At 43.5% G+C, this 19,298-nt stretch overlaps 1 protein-coding gene across 1 annotated transcript in view; it reads right to left on the bottom strand.

The window, feature by feature from the left end:
- Positions 1-18,436, bottom strand: part of Cdk14 (cyclin dependent kinase 14) — a 532,454-nt gene extending 514,018 nt beyond the window's left edge. Inside the window, exons 1-2 of the mRNA XM_034518915.2 lie at positions 18,161-18,436; positions 11,185-11,216 (exon numbers count right to left, since the gene is read on the bottom strand). Of these exons, the coding sequence (XP_034374806.1) occupies positions 11,185-11,216; positions 18,161-18,251 (123 nt within the window). The 5' untranslated portion in view covers positions 18,252-18,436. The remainder of the gene's footprint in view (positions 1-11,184; positions 11,217-18,160) is intronic.
- Positions 18,437-19,298: the final 862 nt, after the last annotated feature.

A 19,298-nucleotide genomic window follows, 5' to 3' on the forward strand; every position in this document is an offset into this window, starting at 1 on the left:
TGAGAAAATTGTTCTCAAGAAAATGACAAAAAATTCATTTTTTTCTGTCTGCCATAGAATAATTTACCTTTGTTAAAAATGTAGCTTTTCTTCTGGTTGAGTATCTGGAATATTAATATGATATCTAAAGGCAGATACTGTAGAACTAAGAAAAATCCTGTTTTCTGAATCCGAACTCAGAAAGTCATGTCCTGAAATGGAGCCATTCTAAAACATCCAGAGCACAGGTGATGTAGCGATCCCCCTCCTCATCCCTTCCCACTGGGTCGGCAGTGGGATTGTTAAAGCAGGCTCCTGATCATTTTCATCATGTGCACATACTTAAAGCCCCACACTGCCTCTGGCCTCCTCCGGCAGCAGTGGATGACTAGAGCAGAGGCCCTGGAGAGACCTATACCCCAATCCTCAGGAAATGTGTTGAAAACTCTCCCCTCCTCTGCCCAGGGCCACTGCCGCCCTACAGCACTGGTGTCATCGGCTTGTTTGAAAACAGAATCAGTAAGTACCCACATATAAGTAAGTTAGAGTCACTAGAGTCTTGCCCGAAAGTAAGGACTAAATCCTAGGGACAGACTTCAGTTTGTTTCCACCTACACACACACTATGGATGACAAGATCAGGCTTGACACATTCTCACTGGCAAACCCTGGGATGCCTTAAATTTGTGGTATCTAATGACAGCTCTGTCCCTTTCTTTCCCTTCCCAGAGAGCCATTAAAATACACCGAAAGGTTGGCATCAACCTGCTAAATTTTTGAAAGAAAATTAGTTGCACACTCAGCATTCAAACTGATTGAAACACAGAGTTGTGTAACACATTTGAGATCTAGTAGTCGGGGATTATAATTCTTAAACTCTGACTTTGAAAATACCTTCCAAACATTAGGCCATATAGACAGTTCACATGTGGATGTCCTAGGACTGAAGAGGAACAAATAAGGGCATAGAGCTGAACATTCCAACGCTCCCCGAGTTCTCTGTCTCTCTCAGCACCTACAGGTCCTGTTTATATGTTGCTAAGCTACATGTGATGGGGGTGCCGTCAAACTCGGCACTCAGGAGGCCGAGGCAGGAAGATGGCTATGGATCCAACGACATCCTGAGCTGCACAGTAAATATTATGCTATCCAGGACTACACATCAAGACCTTATCTCAAAACTAAACCAAGGAAAAAGTATTTTTATCATTGAGAAGACAAATATGAATTTTCATATATATATATTTAATATTGTATAATTTGGAATAGATATTTTAAAATATATGAAGGGCTGAAGAGATGGCTCAGCAGCTAGATGCACCAGCTGCTCTTCCAGTGGACTTGGGTTTGATTCCCAGCACCCATATGGCTTCTCACAACTGTCTACAACTCCAGTTCGAGAGGAGCCAACTTCCTTTTCTGGCCTCTCTGCAAACCAGGCACACATGTGATGTACATGTATAAAGTGTAGGCAAACATTTATGCTCATAAAATAAAAAATAAATTTTAAACAATAAAATATATAAGAAAACATCTTTTTATTTTAAAATTGCCATGTAATAAATATTACTGTCATGGTTTCACATCATAAAGGAAAAGTTTTAAGAAGACTTCCAGGCATATATATTTTAAAAGAAGTAGTTAACAAAACTAATATTAGGAGAAAACACAATGCTAAAACCAAACAATAACTTGAAAGAATAATGAGAATGATATGTTAAAATTAAAATAAACAAATAAAACAGAGTTACAAAGGGAATGTATCGCTTTGACTATTGACAAAAATGTTGAAAATTCTCTTTTAAGAAATTGAAAAATGCTGGCACAGTCTTAAGAAAATAAGTTTGTAAAACAGAGCCACCAATGCTTCAAATGGTTTGTAATTTTACCTTTATGAACTTACAAGATCAAGAATAAGAAAAGACACATTTGCTACAGTTTTAGAAATCAATAGTAGACCACAGATCCAAGACGTCAGAAAACAGACACCTCAGCCTTGATTGGTCAATTCCAGTCATCCTGGTTTGTGTAAGACAGGACCTCAGCCAAGGTCAAGCAACCTCAGTACCTCAGACTTGACGTGTTGAGAAAAAATGTAAGTACTTATACAATACAGAAAATACAAAGGTCAGCTTTCCACAAATGAATTCACACGCGCGCGCACACACACACATAATTCCTTATTAGTGTTGGGGGTTGGGGGGAGCACTCGCCCCTCACAGGACACAGACAGCTGCAGCCTGCTGACCCTGCTGACAGAACAGTGATGTTCAAGGTAGAAACAGGATAACCCTTGGGCTTTTGGTTTCTATTAGCTCTCTTGTCTTGTCAAAATGAAGGTGACTAATTCCCCCAAGTGTCATACATTTTGCATTCTGTGACATGTACTTCTTCTCTGCCTCTTACAGCACTACCGGACATTCCAGCCACTAGCCAAGATGAGACATAATTATGGTAATTATGTCTACCATAATTAGGGAGATGGCAAATCTGATCGAACATTTTTAGAATAGAAATCGCAAAAAAAAATGACAAGTTTTAGACGTGCAAAATTTAAACTAAAGTTCCAACAGGGGAACTGAGGAGACTTGAGGCTCTTTTTCAACTTGAGCAAGATCATGGGCTTGGAAGACAGACAATGGCCTCTGCTATAATTAACAAGAATGTAGAGGTCCCTTTGTGTCTTAGTCAGCGTTACTATGGCTGTGATACAACTCCAAGACCAAAGCAACTTGTAGAGAAAGGGGTTGATTTGGCTTATGATTCTACATCACTGCTTGTCACTGAAGAAACTCAGGGCAAGAACACTAAGGGCAGCAACTGGAGGTAGGAGCTGATGCAGAGGCCATGAGGGAGTCTTGCTTACTGCCTTGCTCCTCATGATTTGCTCAGCCTGCTTTCTTACTGAACCCAAGATCAGTGTCCCAGGAATGACACCTACAATGGGCTGGGCCCTCCCACAATAATCACTAATTAAGAAAATCCCCTATAGGTTTGTCTATAGTCCAATCTTACAGAGGCACTTTCTCAGTGGGAGCTGTCTCCTCTCCAGCGAGCCTAGCTTGTGTCAAGTTGACATAAAACCAACCAGCACACTGTGATCCAAAGCACTTAAGGTAGGCAGAATGACCACACTGCAAAGCAAACAAGAAAATGCAGAGTATTACTATAAGATGGAATGAGACTGGAAGATTCCATGAGAGGCCGCCTACTAAACAACTCAATATTTACCTCTCTGAGTCTGACTAAACGGAGAGTCAAGTGGAGCTCATGACCAGAGACTGACACAGACAGACATCCGTAAGCTCTAGATGCATGAGTCTTTAAGGAGGGAAGGATAGTGACTTAAAAGACATTTGAGCAAGGGAGGAGTAAGGGAGCAATGAAGTCATGAGACCAAAGAGGAGCTGAGATAAAGCAGGTGACAGTGACAGAGCACCGAACTGACAGGGAGCAGAGGCAATGGTAATGAGGGCATCAGAATGGCGAATAAATGTCCGCCAGGCACAGCAATGCAGAGATGCAATAGACTGCGAAAAGCCTTGAAAGTCAAACCAGGAAGACGGACTTACGGTTGAAAAAGACCTTTAAAGGCAGAAGTATGGAAGAGTGTAATCTGTATTGGAGATCTCATCAGGTTGGAACTGGAAGCAAGCCATAGGGAGGATAGCCAGACAGAAGACAACCAAGGCCAGGAAAGAGAAGTCGAAATTGTGTGTCCATAGTAGTGGTGGGAACCAAGGGGACATAAGGAGAAGACCCCGCCAGTGCTCGCATTGGGTGCTGGAGAATTTAGGAAGACAATTGGTTATACCCTAGAAATTTACATAGCTGGAAAAGCCATTTTCTAAGTTAAAGACAAGAGAAAGTGTAGGTTTGGGCAACTCAAGAATTATTAATATTCTGTGTGCACCAAGACCGGGATGACTGTAGACACAAGGGCAGAAACACCTAAATGGGCACATGGATACTTCAGTGCAGAGTTTGGAATAGGAGGCTGAGCCAAACACTCTGGTGTGACTATAATAAGAGGGTAGCCAAAAGCAAGGGACAGACGAGACACTCAATGAGAGCATGAGACATGATCTCAGAGGGCAGAAGGCCGCCGTTACAGAAGAAAACATGAGGGCGGCCGAGCATCCTCAGAGCCTTGGCAAACGTACTAGAAAAAGGGGGTCGCCGGAAATATAGAAAGGAATCAGTTCTGGAGGAGGAGAGTGGGAAACTGAGGGGGGGGGGGTCGGGGAAAGGAAAGAGGACATGGCTAGAACAGGAAAAAAAGAAACAGCTCTCTGGAGTTAGGGGGAAGCCTAGAGTGCAAGGTGCCTGTGTAGGATGGGAGTGGAAAGCTACTGAGACTGGGCGATTTTAGAAAGGAAAGGATGTGGTGGTTGATCGGTGTCCACGAAAACTCACATCTCTACGCTTTAACTGTGATACTCCCAGAAGTGATCTTATTTAGGAAGGAGGAAAAAGAGTCGTTGCAAATATAATTAAATTAACGGGGGGGGGGGGTTTGCAGGAGTATGGAGAGTTCCTAGTTCTATCTGAAAGATGCTCTGATTAAAAAGGGGAAAAATAATCTTAGCACTTGCTATGAAGAGGTCGGAGGATCCTGAATCCAGGGATAGTCTTGGCTACATAGAATATCCCTGTGGAAAGAGGGAGAGAGGGGGAAAAGAAGGAAGAAGGGAGGGAGGGAGGGAGGGAGGTGGGGAGGGAGGGAGAGGGAAGGAGGAAAGGACAGAAGGAGGGAAAGAGGGAAGGAGGGAAAGGGATACACACATATTGAAGAAAGATGACATAAAGAAACAGGAAGAAGCAAGCCAACATCTACAAGCCAAGGAGAGGGAACTGGGGAGAGGTCCTCTCTCAGCTTGTAGAACAAACTAACTCTGTCAGCATTCTTATTTCCAGAAATGTGTTGTTGAAACCCACCACTCAGACAATCCTAGGAGAGGAATATGGAGTGAGGAAGCCTTCTACTAGAGACAAGGAGCCACAGTTGAGCAGCACTCTGGCCAGTGACAGCCACAGAGATAAAAGGCTCTTCAGTTGCTGGAGGTAGCAGCAACCTCGGGAACTGATATATTTATTAGCAGAGAGATTTCCTCAAGCAGATCCTGGCAGCGACTAGGTGAGAAGATAGGATGACAGGTCAAAATCCAGGCTGATGGAGCTAACATACGATGTGCCAAGGAGCACACCACTGAGGGCACTGGCGGGAGAGAGAGATGCCCAGACTAAGAAGAAAGAAGAGCCACGTACAGGGCCAGGGCAGTGGATGGGGAGCAAACACATGGGGTAACAACAGAAAACAGAAGATGAAAAGGGAAGACTGGACCACTTCCCTTTTGGATGGGGGGAGGTGGGCTGGAGCTCCAGAAGTGACTGCTGGAGACCATGTATATACCCACAGATACCAATGAGAGACACAGTCACGGTGACTGGAAAACAGGATCCAGGAACATCCCTGTCCCTGGCCTGGTGTCCTGATAACATCAATCACTGATGCATTTTCCTGTCTCCAGTGTTACATCATCATATGAGTACCAGGGGCCATGATCTAGACTGGAAGGTAAACAGGGGTACACTGTCCCCATCTATCTGCAAGTAAATATATAATGTAAGTTGGCTTCTAAAATATACTCCTGAGTTCTCACAAGTAAGTTTTTTTTAATGAAGACATTTTATGTATACATTGTTTATATTTCTCTAAGATTTCAAGAGTTAAATAGGTAGAAAATACCAAAACAAGTCCTGGGTGCTCCTTGGGAGTTGCAACTATGACAACAGCAAACATGTCAAGAAGCTTTTTTTTAAAAGGAGGCTTAAAACACCATAAAAATAAGTGCTGAATTACCTAGATTTGCATACTACATTCAACTGAAACCCTTGACATTTCAAAGATTTATTTCAAACACTAAAGGTTTTATACTTATCACCAAAAAGCCAAGGATTGTCAACATTTTGTTCCTTGTCTGGGCTTTTTTTTTTTTTTTTTTAAAGCACAAAATAGACTATACAATTTAAGTTCTCATTTAATCAATGGCAACCCGTGGGTTACTGAAACATCAGGTTTTCAATCTTTTCTATGTGGATGCATTCTCATTTACTGGAACCTTTGTCTCTAACATTCGCAAGACTTTATATGTGGTAGTTTTACACTGGTGGATAACTATATTTTCTCATCGTTGGTACATCAGGCATCGTATCTATTCAAAAGAAACCATAAAAAAACTGATATTCAGCATAAAGGCACAGTGTAGGTTTACTACTTAAGGAAGAATGTGGCCACAGAGACATTCGGGAAGTTCTACAGAATCTCAGGCACTGAGGGGAGAGGTCATCACAGTGTTACCACCACGCCCAGTGAGAACAATTTCGGAAGAAACCAGGTTTCTTACCTTCTATCTAGTTGGTTTGCTCCCCTGCATTTACCTATCCAAACTTCAGTTGGATGTGGAGGTAAGTTTGAACCTGGTAAGAACATTTTTTGGAAATCCTAAAACTGATTAGTCCATCCAAACCTTATAGATTCAATCCACAGATCATAAAGTGGCTATCATTTAAGTCATGGTCCCAGTAAATGCACAATGAATGAAGGGCTACCAATGGTCCTTAAAATTTCCTGTCTCCAACCATGAGGGGCTTCAGCAACATTACTACCTATCACTGTAAATATCTGAAGGCTTCAATACTTAACTTCAAACTGGTCACTTGTAAACACACACAGAGAGACACACAAACACACACACACATATACATGAACAGACAGACACATACATATACACACATATGCAGACAGACACACACACACACATACATACATATGAACAGACAGACACATACATATACACACATATGCAGACAGACACACACACACACATACACATGAACAGACAGACACATACATATACACACATATGCAGACAGACAGACACACACACATACACATGAACAGACAGACACATACATATACACACATATGCAGACACACAGACACACACACATACACATGAACAGACAGACACATACATATACACACATATGCAGACACACAGACACACACACATACACATGAACAGACAGACACATACATATACACACATATGCAGACATACAGACACACACACATACACATGAACAGACAGACACATACATATACACACATATGCAGACACACAGACACACACACATACACATGAACAGACAGACACATACATATACACACATATGCAGACACACAGACACACACACATACACATGAACAGACAGACACATACATATACACACATATGCAGACACACAGACACACACACATACACATGAACAGACAGACACATACATATACACACATATGCAGACACACAGACACACACACATACACATGAACAGACACATACATATACACACATATGCAGACACACAGACACACACACATACACATGAACAGACAGACACATACATATACACACATATGCAGACACACAGACACACACACATACACATGAACAGACAGACACATACATATACACACATATGCAGACACACAGACACACACACATACACATGAACAGACAGACACATACATATACACACATATGCAGACACACAGACACACACACATACACATGAACAGACACATACATATACACACATATGCAGACAGACACACACATACACATGAACAGACAGACACATACATATACACACATATGCAGACACACAGACACACACATACACATGAACAGACAGACACATACACACATATGCAGACACACAGACACATACACATGAACAGACAGACACATACATATACACACATATGCAGACACACAGACACACACACATACACATGAACAGACAGACACATACATATACACACATATGCAGACACACAGACACATACACATGAACAGACAGACACATACATATACACACATATGCAGACACACACACACACACACACACACGATCTACTATCAATAGTTCCTGAATACAATTTCATTCTGTTTTAAAAATCAGCAGAGCACTGCAATCAAAGAGTAAATAACTAATGCACCTTTTTTTCCCTCCTCTGTTCAAAGTCAAACATCTACAACACCTGAAAGAAATCCTCAAGCAAATGCAGGAGTAGCACCCACACTCCAGTGCAGACATCTCCCGGCAGGCAGGTCCCTGTGATAAGGAGTCTGAAGCTCATACATTGGATAAGGAGAGAGCTGCCACACCTTGCTGCATAGCTAAGAAACTGACCCAGCCCTCAAGCTGCAAGATTCCAGTCTCAAGTGAATTCCAAGACTATAGAGAACAGATTCCAACACTAGCTGAGGAATAGTCAAAAAGAAAAAAAGGCGCACATGCAAGAAAACTTCTACTAAGACGATCTGAAAATGATCCTCAAAAAGCTGTTACTTCCCATTTATATAGGGCACACATCTAGTGCTCCTCTGAGATCCTGGTAAGAGTTTACTCTTATGTGAGCTAACCGTGCTACTTACAGTCCTACGCTGGAGTCCAAAGCCTCTTGAAAAGCAGTCCAACTGGTTGACTTATAAATGAGAAAACCAAGACTGACAACGTTAATAATGTGTCCAAACAGCTAAGGAGTGGCAAATGAGAAGCCATGCTGCCTTCTCTCAGCTCCTCGCTCTCTGCTCCCCAAGCAGACAGTTGCTCATATTTTACAGACAATTACTGAATGTTAACCACACGCATTGTGGCCAAGGGTAACAAGAGTGAATGTGGCATCTCCTTGTGGAGGATTAAAAAAAAAAAAAGTGGATTTTAGATAATATTTTCACCATCTCAATACACAGATCATTACACAAAGCCTTAAATGAAATGTTAGACATATAGTTGAAATGGAATCTCCTCTATAGCCTTGTTTTTTGATTGAATCCTTCCATGATCCTTGTAACTCTTCCAACTAGATTAGAAGGATCAGTGAAAGCAGTGTTGGTGACAGCCATGGAGGGTGATATAAACTCTGCCACTTCCCGTGTTCGAGGTAGTAGTCTGAAGTCTCTCTATATACCGATTTACCTCATCCACTCAAGTCACCTAAAAGGAAGGAGCTACCACTCTGCAGACCTGTGGACTGAGTAGCAGTTGCTCAACAGCAGGTAGAAGCCTTAGCGTTTACCCCCAGGCAGGCCCGAACTGCAGCCACTCCCCCAGATCCCAACCTGCCCTTTCCTTAACTAGCTGAGAATTACTCTGGCCCTCGACATGTTAATGTGCTCAGCTATGAAATGCTGGGATGAGGAAATGATGCTGTCCACCATTCTTCTAGCTTGGGCACTCTCTGACTTTCTGATTTAAAATATTGTTTAAAAGTATCTCTGTCCCATGGAAGAAAGGAAATTCTGTGTGAGCTGGTGACGATTTTGTTTCAAATGGCAGACTGCAGACCTCTGATTCCACAGAGGTTTTAGAAGTAAGGTTAGGAGTAGTTGGCAGCTTGTGACATCCTTATATGCTCTGTACTCCGGCCCTCAGCTGTATGTGTATGTTTAGACAACTGTACCTACAACTACGAGATAGAGCAACACACACACACACACACACACACACACACACAATGGTGTACACATAAGAAAAGAAGTGGCTTTTGTTTGTTTGTTTGTTTGTTTGTTTGTTTTGCTTTGTTTCTTAATTCCTTACAATGACTAGGAGAAACCTATGAAGACATGGAGCAGCACACCATGCCTTACAGAAAAACAAGCGGGATAATAACGGGCTATGGCTTTAAAACGTGGAGAAAAAAGCGGGAATATTCAACAGTGAGTATATCTGGATAACACAATTGAAGAGTTTTATCTTCCTCCCTTTCTTTAAGTCTCTATGTAGGGCTGAATTACTTCCATAATTACAGGGGAGATTTTTCGAAAGAAAAGGTGTCCAATGTTCTCACTCTGATTTCTCCTGAAAAACAAATACTCTCTTGAAAACAGATTATCTCCATAATGAAACAGTAGAAATTCCAGAAATGCAGGTTTGGAGGAAATCCCAGTATTACCTACTAAGAATGGGAAAGGACTGGAGGAAATAACTTTAGGAGGATACTGAGAAAGTTGCTTGGGAGCCCAGTGACACAGCTTTACAGAGCTTGGACCACAAAGTGGGAACAGGTGCTATGATGAAGCAGCAGACCATGAGAGCCAAATGGCACTAGCACCATCCAGAAATCCCAGCCAGCAGGCTTGCCCTGAAGGGCCCTCCCTGTGAGACAGGGCAAGCACATTCCAGGAGCACATGTGCCCTTTCCCTGCTGCAGCAGCGGGAGGGTGGTAGCATCTATCATGGAATCTAAGAGCGATAAAAAAAAATTAAAGCCTATTACTCTATGCATTCATTAGGCTGTGGGGTAAGCACAAGGTGTAGAAACATTTCTGTTTACATATAACTTCATACACTGTGCACACAAGGAGGGTTCTGAACATCCACCCATGACTGGCTTTAGATGGTCACTGTTAGCATTCTACCTCACCACACACCCACAGAACATATTCTAAATCTCTTTATCTTTTTATAAACACATCAGTTACAACCGAACACTCTATCTGTAACACCCTGAAAACAGTAACAGAATCTCAGGGAAGTACATTAAAGTTGCACTCAGAATCCTTTGTTTCTTATGAACTTCGGCTTTTTTTTTTTTTCCTCACTATTTTGTAGCAACTAAACAGAGACTCATCTGATCCACAAAGAATAGAGAAACTGGAACAGAAAAAGTCACTTTCTCCTCTGGGAGCCTTGCAGACAATCTGTGACGTCAACACATCACACCTGATTCATCAAGGTCTGGAAAGGAGCCTTCCTGTCCAACTTACCAACAGCCCTGGACTTGCCCGACACATGCGCATCACGGTGGGTTTCCAAATCACAGCTGTCAGCAAAGGCAACAACACAAAGGCGTGCGTGTGTCTTTTGTTTATTGATTCAAAGACACATTTCTAATGATTGCTACAAAACTCAGTTAAATGACTATTGAGATTGGAGGCTAACAGGGGTAACTAAATAAACAAATGCTATTTCCCGTTTCTTGTGTGTGTGTGGGGGGGGGGGGTTATTACTTGTTTCTTAAACTTTGGGGGTTTGTTTTTGTTTTTATTGTTTTCTGTTTCTAAGCACCAAGTCAGCACCTCTACTTAACAGTAAATAAATACGCCTTTGTGTTGGAAGAAGAAACTTAGCCTACCTCATCAAAGGTGGTGTCGTCTTTCTTCAGAGCTAGAAAAGAAAAAGGGAAAGAAAACAGTTACTGGGAAGCATCCCACAGACACTGAGGTTCTAAGTTCTAGAAAACAGAAAGGGGGAGCACTGCAGTGTTTTCATCTCAGAAAGTAAAACTGTACCCCAACCTGAATAAGGATGCTGATACAAAATACAAAAACTGCAAATGATAGTGAGAACAGCACAGCATGTTTCTCTGTGAAATGCTTTTCATAAATATGTAAATGAAGCATTCTGGAAAACAAGGAAGAAAAGCATGGATGGCTTCTCCTTCAGCAGAACATGTTTCAATTGAAGTAGAAAAGGAACACAAAGTAATGGTAAACGAATTTCCTCTCAAACACCTGCTATGTCCTGTATGTACTTGTTAGGATGGCAAACATTCTACATAGTGTCTAAGTGATAGTTTAGTACTAACTAAACTTTAAGCACGTTAATAAAAAGACCAAGCATTATCAAATAAGCATTGTGTAGAATAAGAGACTTAACTCAAACACTTAACATAATGAATTTCATAGTCAATTTTTCCAAAGGGGGGGAAAAACACATTCAAAATGTTTCATAGGAACTAACAAAAACCTCAGATTTATCTTAAATACATTTAACCTTAAAAATGGAATTTTATCTCAATCTAAAGAAAAATAAAAGAATGTTACTTGTAGTTGTCAACTGTCTGGTCACTAAATCCCAGTTACTTATAATGTTTCAAAGTAAGGAAGAGGCATAAATGTTAACTAATCTGAAACTACCAGTTGCAGAAATATTTCAAATCTAGAAAATCCTGCATAGGCCTTTACAGTCCTGTTCTTATATAGTCCTAGCATGGACGGAAAGGTGTGGGTGTCTATTGCTTGAAAGGTTTTGCTCTGATAAAAGCAACAAAAAGCAAATTATTCCAGAAATTGAGTTCTGACAAAATTAAGGAGCCTAAGCAGAAACTCCTGAGTAAAAATTTATATACTCTAGCCATGTGGTATGGTGTGGTGTGGTGTGGTGTGGTGTGGTGTGGTGTGGTATGGTGTGGTAAGATGTGTGGTGTGGTGTGGTGTGGTGTGGTGTGGTGTGGTGTGGTGTGGTGTGGTAAGGTGTGGTAAGGTGTGGTATGGTGTGGTAAGATGTGTGGTGTGGTGTGGTGTAGTGTGGTATGGTGTGGTAAGATGTGTGGTGTGATGTGATGTGGTGTGGTGTGGTGTGGTGTGGTGTGGTGTGGTGTGGTAAGGTGTGATATGGTGTGGTAAGATGTGTGGTGTGGTGTGGTATAGTGTGGTAAGGTGTGGTATGGTGTGGTAAGATGTGTGGTGTGGTATGGTGTGGTAAGATGTGTGGTGTGGTATGGTGTGGTAAGATGCGTGGTGTGGTATGGTGTGGTAAGATGTGTGGTGTGGTGTGGTATTTTAAGATAAGGTCTTACTCTTTAACCCATTCTGGCCTAAAACTAGCAGTAATCCTCCTGCTTCCGCTTCTCAAATGCTGGGTTGACCGGCTTCTGCCACCATGCCTGGCGTTCTAGCAATCTTGAAAAACTTTTCTCTTCCTCAGATCATAAATTTCTCCTTTTAAAAAGTCCAAAAGTATGCAGCTGGGGTAATGAGCTAACAGGGTGCAGGCTGCCTGAGAAGCTAAAACACTTACCAGTTATAGTCTCCCCCTTTACCCTAAGACACTGATCCATAACAGACTGTCTACATTCTTCATGACACAACAGGTCGCCCTGAATGGAAATTCAAAGGCAGTCCTTGTCCCAGCTTCAGCAACCGCTCCCCAAGCCTATCGAATGCATCTCCTTACACGGAGCAGTTAATTTACGCTAACCCTGAAGGACAGAGAAGATCTCGGCTGCTTCCTACTGACTCGTTTTCACTAGAATTTTATCTTCTAATCTAGAAACGCTCAAGCCCCGTCAACACTGGTGTGTCTTTTAGATAATATGCTGGCCTGGCATGGCCATTATAAAACACTGGTGACATATTAATACAAACAAATTTCTCCACCTTTACTATATATTCATATATATACTATATATATTTGTTCACATATATATGTATACACACACACACACACACACACACACACACACACACACACACACATATATATATATATATATATATATATATATATATATATATATATATTAGAATAGTATTGACTTCACATACAAAGTAGCATATATGTGAGCGTGTAATTGCAGCTTTACCTGTCAATCACCAAGAGTAAATGAAGAGCAGCCATGGGCAGGTCTTGCAAAGCTTGTGACTCAGAAGACAAACTTTTAAAAGTATTTTATCTACTGTCATTACGAAAGAGCTGGAACTTTAGAGGCCTGCTCTCTTAAGCCGAGCTGTACCTTTCTGTTGACCCACTGGGGGCTGAAAATGTGGAATGACGCTGAGCAGTGAAAGGGGGGTGGGGCAAATATTCACACCGGCCCATTCTTAATTGCCTTCTCAATTCTGACATTTTCTCATCATCCTAACTCTAATGGGTGGATCTGAGATTAGTCAGAAAAGGAGTGGGGGAATAAAGAGAAATATTCTAGGTGCATTTGCTAAGCAATAAAGAAAGGCAGATGATCTCTGTTGCATGATGACACCGTCAGGCCCGGTATACTGCAGGACCAAAAAGCCTATTACCCAATAGATACCTTTCACTGTTAGATTGACATCTGACATGGTTTCTTCTAAATATTGCACACCTTGCCCTAAAAAGCAGTTGATACCATAACAAAAACCAATTAAAGGTGCCCTTGCCAGATAGCTATCAGGTCACTAGTGAATAAACTCTGACCTAAACATGCACACAACATCTTGTTATTGATTATGTTCCCTGATTGTCATTAATCATTTATGTAAATGTGAAACCACAATTGTCCTCAAGGATGTCTTGGGACAACAACCAGATTGTGCTACTCTGACTTAACAAAAGGATAGATATTAAGTCGTTGAATATGATCAGAGAGTCTATCTGGTCCTCAGCTCAGACACAGTTCCCAAAGGCTTCCTGGTAACTCACCAAGGAGCTTGTCCTCCAATGGCAAGTTCACTACTAATCTTCACTATGAAATCTTCCCCTTTACCCTGGCAATGTCCTCCCACTAGCCTGTGTTCCACCCATATTGTGCACTAACTCTTGGTGCCAGGACAGTATCTAGCACCAGAAGGCATATGGTTATGTGTGGCATTAAAGACTCCTACCTCAGTGGCAAAGAGAGAGAACGTCATATTTTAATGTACACTGAGGTCCTGGCAAATGGAAGCTATATCTATTTTTAATGTAAGAACCATAAACTCAAGTCCCATTACCATAATACCCACCACCTCTGCTTCCCCTTCCCCCTCCCCCCCTTGCTAGCCCAGAGCTCAGGGCCTCACACATACTGGGCAAATGCTCCTCACTGAGCTATACCCACCAACCAAATTAAAACCATTTATAGCTGCTTTGGGGAAGAATGTGGCACATTAGTTGAACTGTACACTTGAACACTTCACTTTATATTTATCTTTCCTCACAGAACGGCTCATTGATGACAATCTAGAAATGCACTCCCCCAGGCGGAGGGCAAGAAACCCACAAGAATTCACCTTAATCACAGCTTCCTCTTTTCACCAACCACATCCTTTAAACAAATGGCATACTCGGACTCATCTCAAATATCAAGAGTAAACTTCCTTTCTCTAGGAAAGACTCCCACCAGGTGTGAAGGCCTGTCAGTAGAGCCTCAATCACACAGACACTTGAGGGTCTCCATCTGCATAAGCCTGCCTCTAAAGTCAAAAGGGCACAGGGACAAGAAATGGGTGGGCACATTTAAGCTACCTACCAATAAGTTCCTGTTTGCCTGAGTTAGCCTAGAAGTTTTAAGTCGGGAAGGGGAGGGAACCAGCTATAAGACAAGACCAGCGTCCTAAATAGGTGACCACACTGAGCTACTGAGCAGGAAACCAGAAAGTCACTGTGGAAATGGATGCTTGACTTTAAATTTCAATTACACTCATAAAAGAGCTAAGGCTCTATTGTAGTCACTCCTTGGCAGATGTCATAAATCAGAGCCCCGTGGCTTGAAACCCAATGTGTTCCATTTGACCTTATGTAGCAATCTCAGATCAGTTATGTTTGGGGTTGATGTTGACAAAGTCAGCATGGTCTATGATGTATAACAAATTAAACAGTCCTACTTTTTGTACTCAGCATCGCTGCTCAAAACAACCACTGATTACAGGTCACATGCATGCATGAACTGTCATCATTTTCTAGGTAAATGATTAGTGGTTTCTTATGGCTGAGCAATGATATTGCACAGTTCACCATATAACAAAGCTCCATCTGAAGAGTGCTAAGAAAAAGAAAATAAAGCCAGTATGTATATTTCCAAGGCCCTCTTAGAGTAGGTGATGGAATCCAAGGTAATGTTGGGTTGTTTGATGGAAATAAACCATTTATCCTTTGATCTCTCAATGAAAAAAGAAAGCAGACAAACAAAAATCAGAAGGACTAACACAAGCTTCGGGTACTGATCCCCATCCTGTGACAGATGATGTATCAGATATTGTTATTCTGCCTCACTTAATCTCCCCAATCAGACAACTATATGCAGGTGAGGATGCATAAGTTTACGTGAATTACTGGTTGCCCAAGACACAAGGAAAACAGAGGACCAGGCCCAGAACTGTCCAAATCCAAAACCTACCATGTTTTCAGGATGCTACACTACAAACCTGTAGCCGCTTCTCCTTCTCTTGCTTTCTACCTATAATACAATCATGTCAGTATGATCTGATCCCTAATAATGACAACACAATGCAAACATTTATTGAGTCTTTGTTGCATGCCACACGAGACACTGTATCATCATTTCACCAAGTGCCAAAAAAGAAAAACCACAGACCACATTCCTTGCTTATGAACTATATGAACCCATAGAAAAATTTCACTGCGTTGCTTCTTGATCCAAAAAACAAACAAACAAACAAAAAACCCTTCAGTCATCAAGCTGAGTTCACTGCCTCTAAATGTGAAAGAAAGCAGAGAAGGTATGTTTTTCAGTAGTGCCCTTTCTAATAAATATCCTGGGTTTGGTGCACACACACACACACAAAAAAATCACTTTAAAATGTCACTATTTTCTTTCTCAATATACCACAGTAAGATCTGCTCTTCTGAGTCCTCTCTCAATAAGGAAATCATCAGCTTTCTTTACTGAGCTATACTGTCTCATAAAGAATGGATGTAAAATCACACAAGGCATCTGTGAGGTGCGCTGGACTCCAAAAGGTGCTTTCACATCACTAAATCTCAATAATCTAGGAAACCCAATTAACTCTAATATCTTTCTGCCAACATTGCAGTTAACCCAAATATTACTGATTGGCCATCAAACCCTAAAATTATTTAAACATACAGGATTTCTATATTAATGTCCTTGGTTTCTTACTGAGACTCAACTGCAATGAATTATTTAACACAAAACTGGAGGGGCTCCAACGGCATCATTAGCATTAGTAAATATCTAGCTAATGTGCTTTAGAGCAGGCCCTAATGGACTCCAGGACCCGCCTGGGTGGTGTTTGGGTCCTGTCCTGCAACATCCTTGTTAATAATGCACAGACTCCACACCTCACTCTCACACTCCTCTTGGCTTCAAACTACACTTGAATGTAGGACTCCATATTCACATGCCTAACTCAGAAAAGTGGGCCTGTTGACATTCAATACATGTAATAAATAAAGGCACGATTAATATGACTTCTGTACATAACTTACAGTGCTCTCAGGAAAAGCAAACTGTCAAAACAGAATTGGCAACAATAATAATAACAATAATAATAAGCATGACTAAATGTTTATCCATGTTTTCTTGAAGACACTTTGCATGTATGGACAACGAACTATGAAACAGACTGCTGACACTCACTGGCACATCAGGGTTTTATTTTAAGGGACTAGCTTATGATTAATTAATTAACTTTCATTAACATAACAGGTGAACAAAAGGTCAAAAGGTATGCTTGGACACGCTGATGGGTTGGTTTGGGGTTTATAGGAATCCCTTGCTTTACACAGTTACCTGTATCAAAGAAAGTTAAGGACCAAAGTTTAGGTAGCAGCGATGCCTCCAGGTTAACAAGGTGCTTTCTGCCACCAACACTCAAGATTTAACAAACCCAATCCACATGACACAGCTGTTATCTCGCTGTAGCCTATAACATGGATTCATTAAGTATCCGAAACATTCCTTGATCTTTTTTTGTTTTTGCTGTTTCTTTATTCTCTGTTAAGTTGGTTGATTTTTTTTTTTTTCATAAGAAGACAATAGCCTCTGGACTGCGCAAATGGAGCAAGTTCAGGAGACTTATTCGCAAATGTCTCCACAACTTCACAGCTCGTATTTCACCACAGCAGCTGGAAGGTTCCGAGACCTACAAACTGAACACCCAAATCTCCATTTATAGGACCCAAGTACGGAACAAAAGGTCCCAAGGTATCTGTCCCACTTCCTTTAGGTTGAGTACGTTAAACAACATCAGGCACATGTCAACGTTTCAACAATTCCCAAAGCTAAATTATTGGCTAAACACTTTAAACCAACACGCTTTAAGTAACCCGGGTGGCCACAGAGCCCGGATGGCGGTGGGGACCCGGTGTCCCCTCTCCAGTCCACTGCGGGCGCCAAAGATACTATTGGCGGGGAGGAGGAACTCAAACTGGAGGCTTTAAGACAGTCCACGAATGAAGCCCAGATCCTGGGGGAGAGGAGTGGCCCTCCAGCTGGTCCCAGCCCTAGCCCGGAGTCCTCAGCGACGTCCTCCTCCATCCATGGTCCGCAGCTCGCCCCGAGGTGGCAGCTGCCTGGTTGGTGCCCTGAGCACGGAGGAGGCGCGGGGACCGAGGGAGCGAGCCCGGGGATCGCCCACAGGACACGGGGGGCAGTGGACTACACTCACCGATGCGGCTGAAACTCTCGGACAAAGTTCTCCTCAACTTCTTCATCTTGCCGATCTTCTCGGCCGGCTGCGGTTCAATGAGGTCGCACATCTGGGCGGCGCGGGGCCCGGGCAACTTCGCGAAACTGGTCCAGCGCAGCGCAGCGCAGACAACGGCGGGCGAGGGCGCGCGGCGCGGGGAAGGCGGCGCCTCGTCCTGCTCCTCCGCCTCCTCGCGGGCCGCGGGCGACGCGCAGCGCTCGCAAGGCTGCGGGGCTCGGGCCTGGGCCGAGGCTGGGCGCGCGAGGGCGTCTTACGTGGTGCCGGGGGCGGCCGCGATCCCCGCCGCCCGGGGGCCCCCGCGCTGCGCCGCCGCCCGCCGCATTTTCCCTCCTTTGTAAGCGAGAGCCGCGCGGCCGCGGCCAGAGACTGAGGCAGAGCGGCCGTGGAGGCGCAGGCGGCTGCTGGCGAGGCGCGCGGGACAAGTTCCCCAACCGGAGGGGCGGCGCTGCACGGAGCCCCGCGACCGCCCTCGCCGGAGGCCTAGAGCCCGGGACCCTGCCGCGACCCCGCGCCGCGCTCCGGCTCCGACTCCGAGGCCTCCGCCGCCCTCCCGGACCCGCCGCGCCCGGGCGGCGCCCTCTCCCGGCCGGCCGCGCTCCGCTCGCCGCGGTCGCGCTCCTCCCGCGCGTTCCGGGACTGCAGCCCGCGGGCAGAGGGACAGACGGACGGACAGACGGACGCCGCGCTGGGCTCCGGACCGACCCAGTCCACCCGGTGCGGTGCGGTGTGCTCAGTGTTGGCCTCGACCCTGAAAGGTTGGGGAGTGTCCCGCGCGATGCCTCGGGTTTAGTAGGCTTCCTGGGGTGGGGTGATTGGTTTTAATTTACAGGGAAAGTGGGTGCCCCAAAGAGCAGGAGAGGCCCCATTTTCATTGGGGTACAGTGCAAAAGCTGAAAGTGCCCCCCTCCCCAACTTCCAGAAAGCAGGGCTCCTGCGTTTTGCCTCAGCCCTGTCTCTGGGTGACAAGAACAGGAACATCATTCCTCAGTGGGATACTCTGGTCATCAGTAGACTTACAACCTATTGTCACCTCCTTTTCCCACTTCAGTGAATGAACTTGAAAAGGATCTGAAGGGTGACTTTTTTTTTTTTTTTA

This window comes from Arvicanthis niloticus, chromosome 15 (genome assembly GCF_011762505.2).
Source record: "Arvicanthis niloticus isolate mArvNil1 chromosome 15, mArvNil1.pat.X, whole genome shotgun sequence".
NCBI lineage: Eukaryota > Metazoa > Chordata > Mammalia > Rodentia > Muridae > Arvicanthis > Arvicanthis niloticus.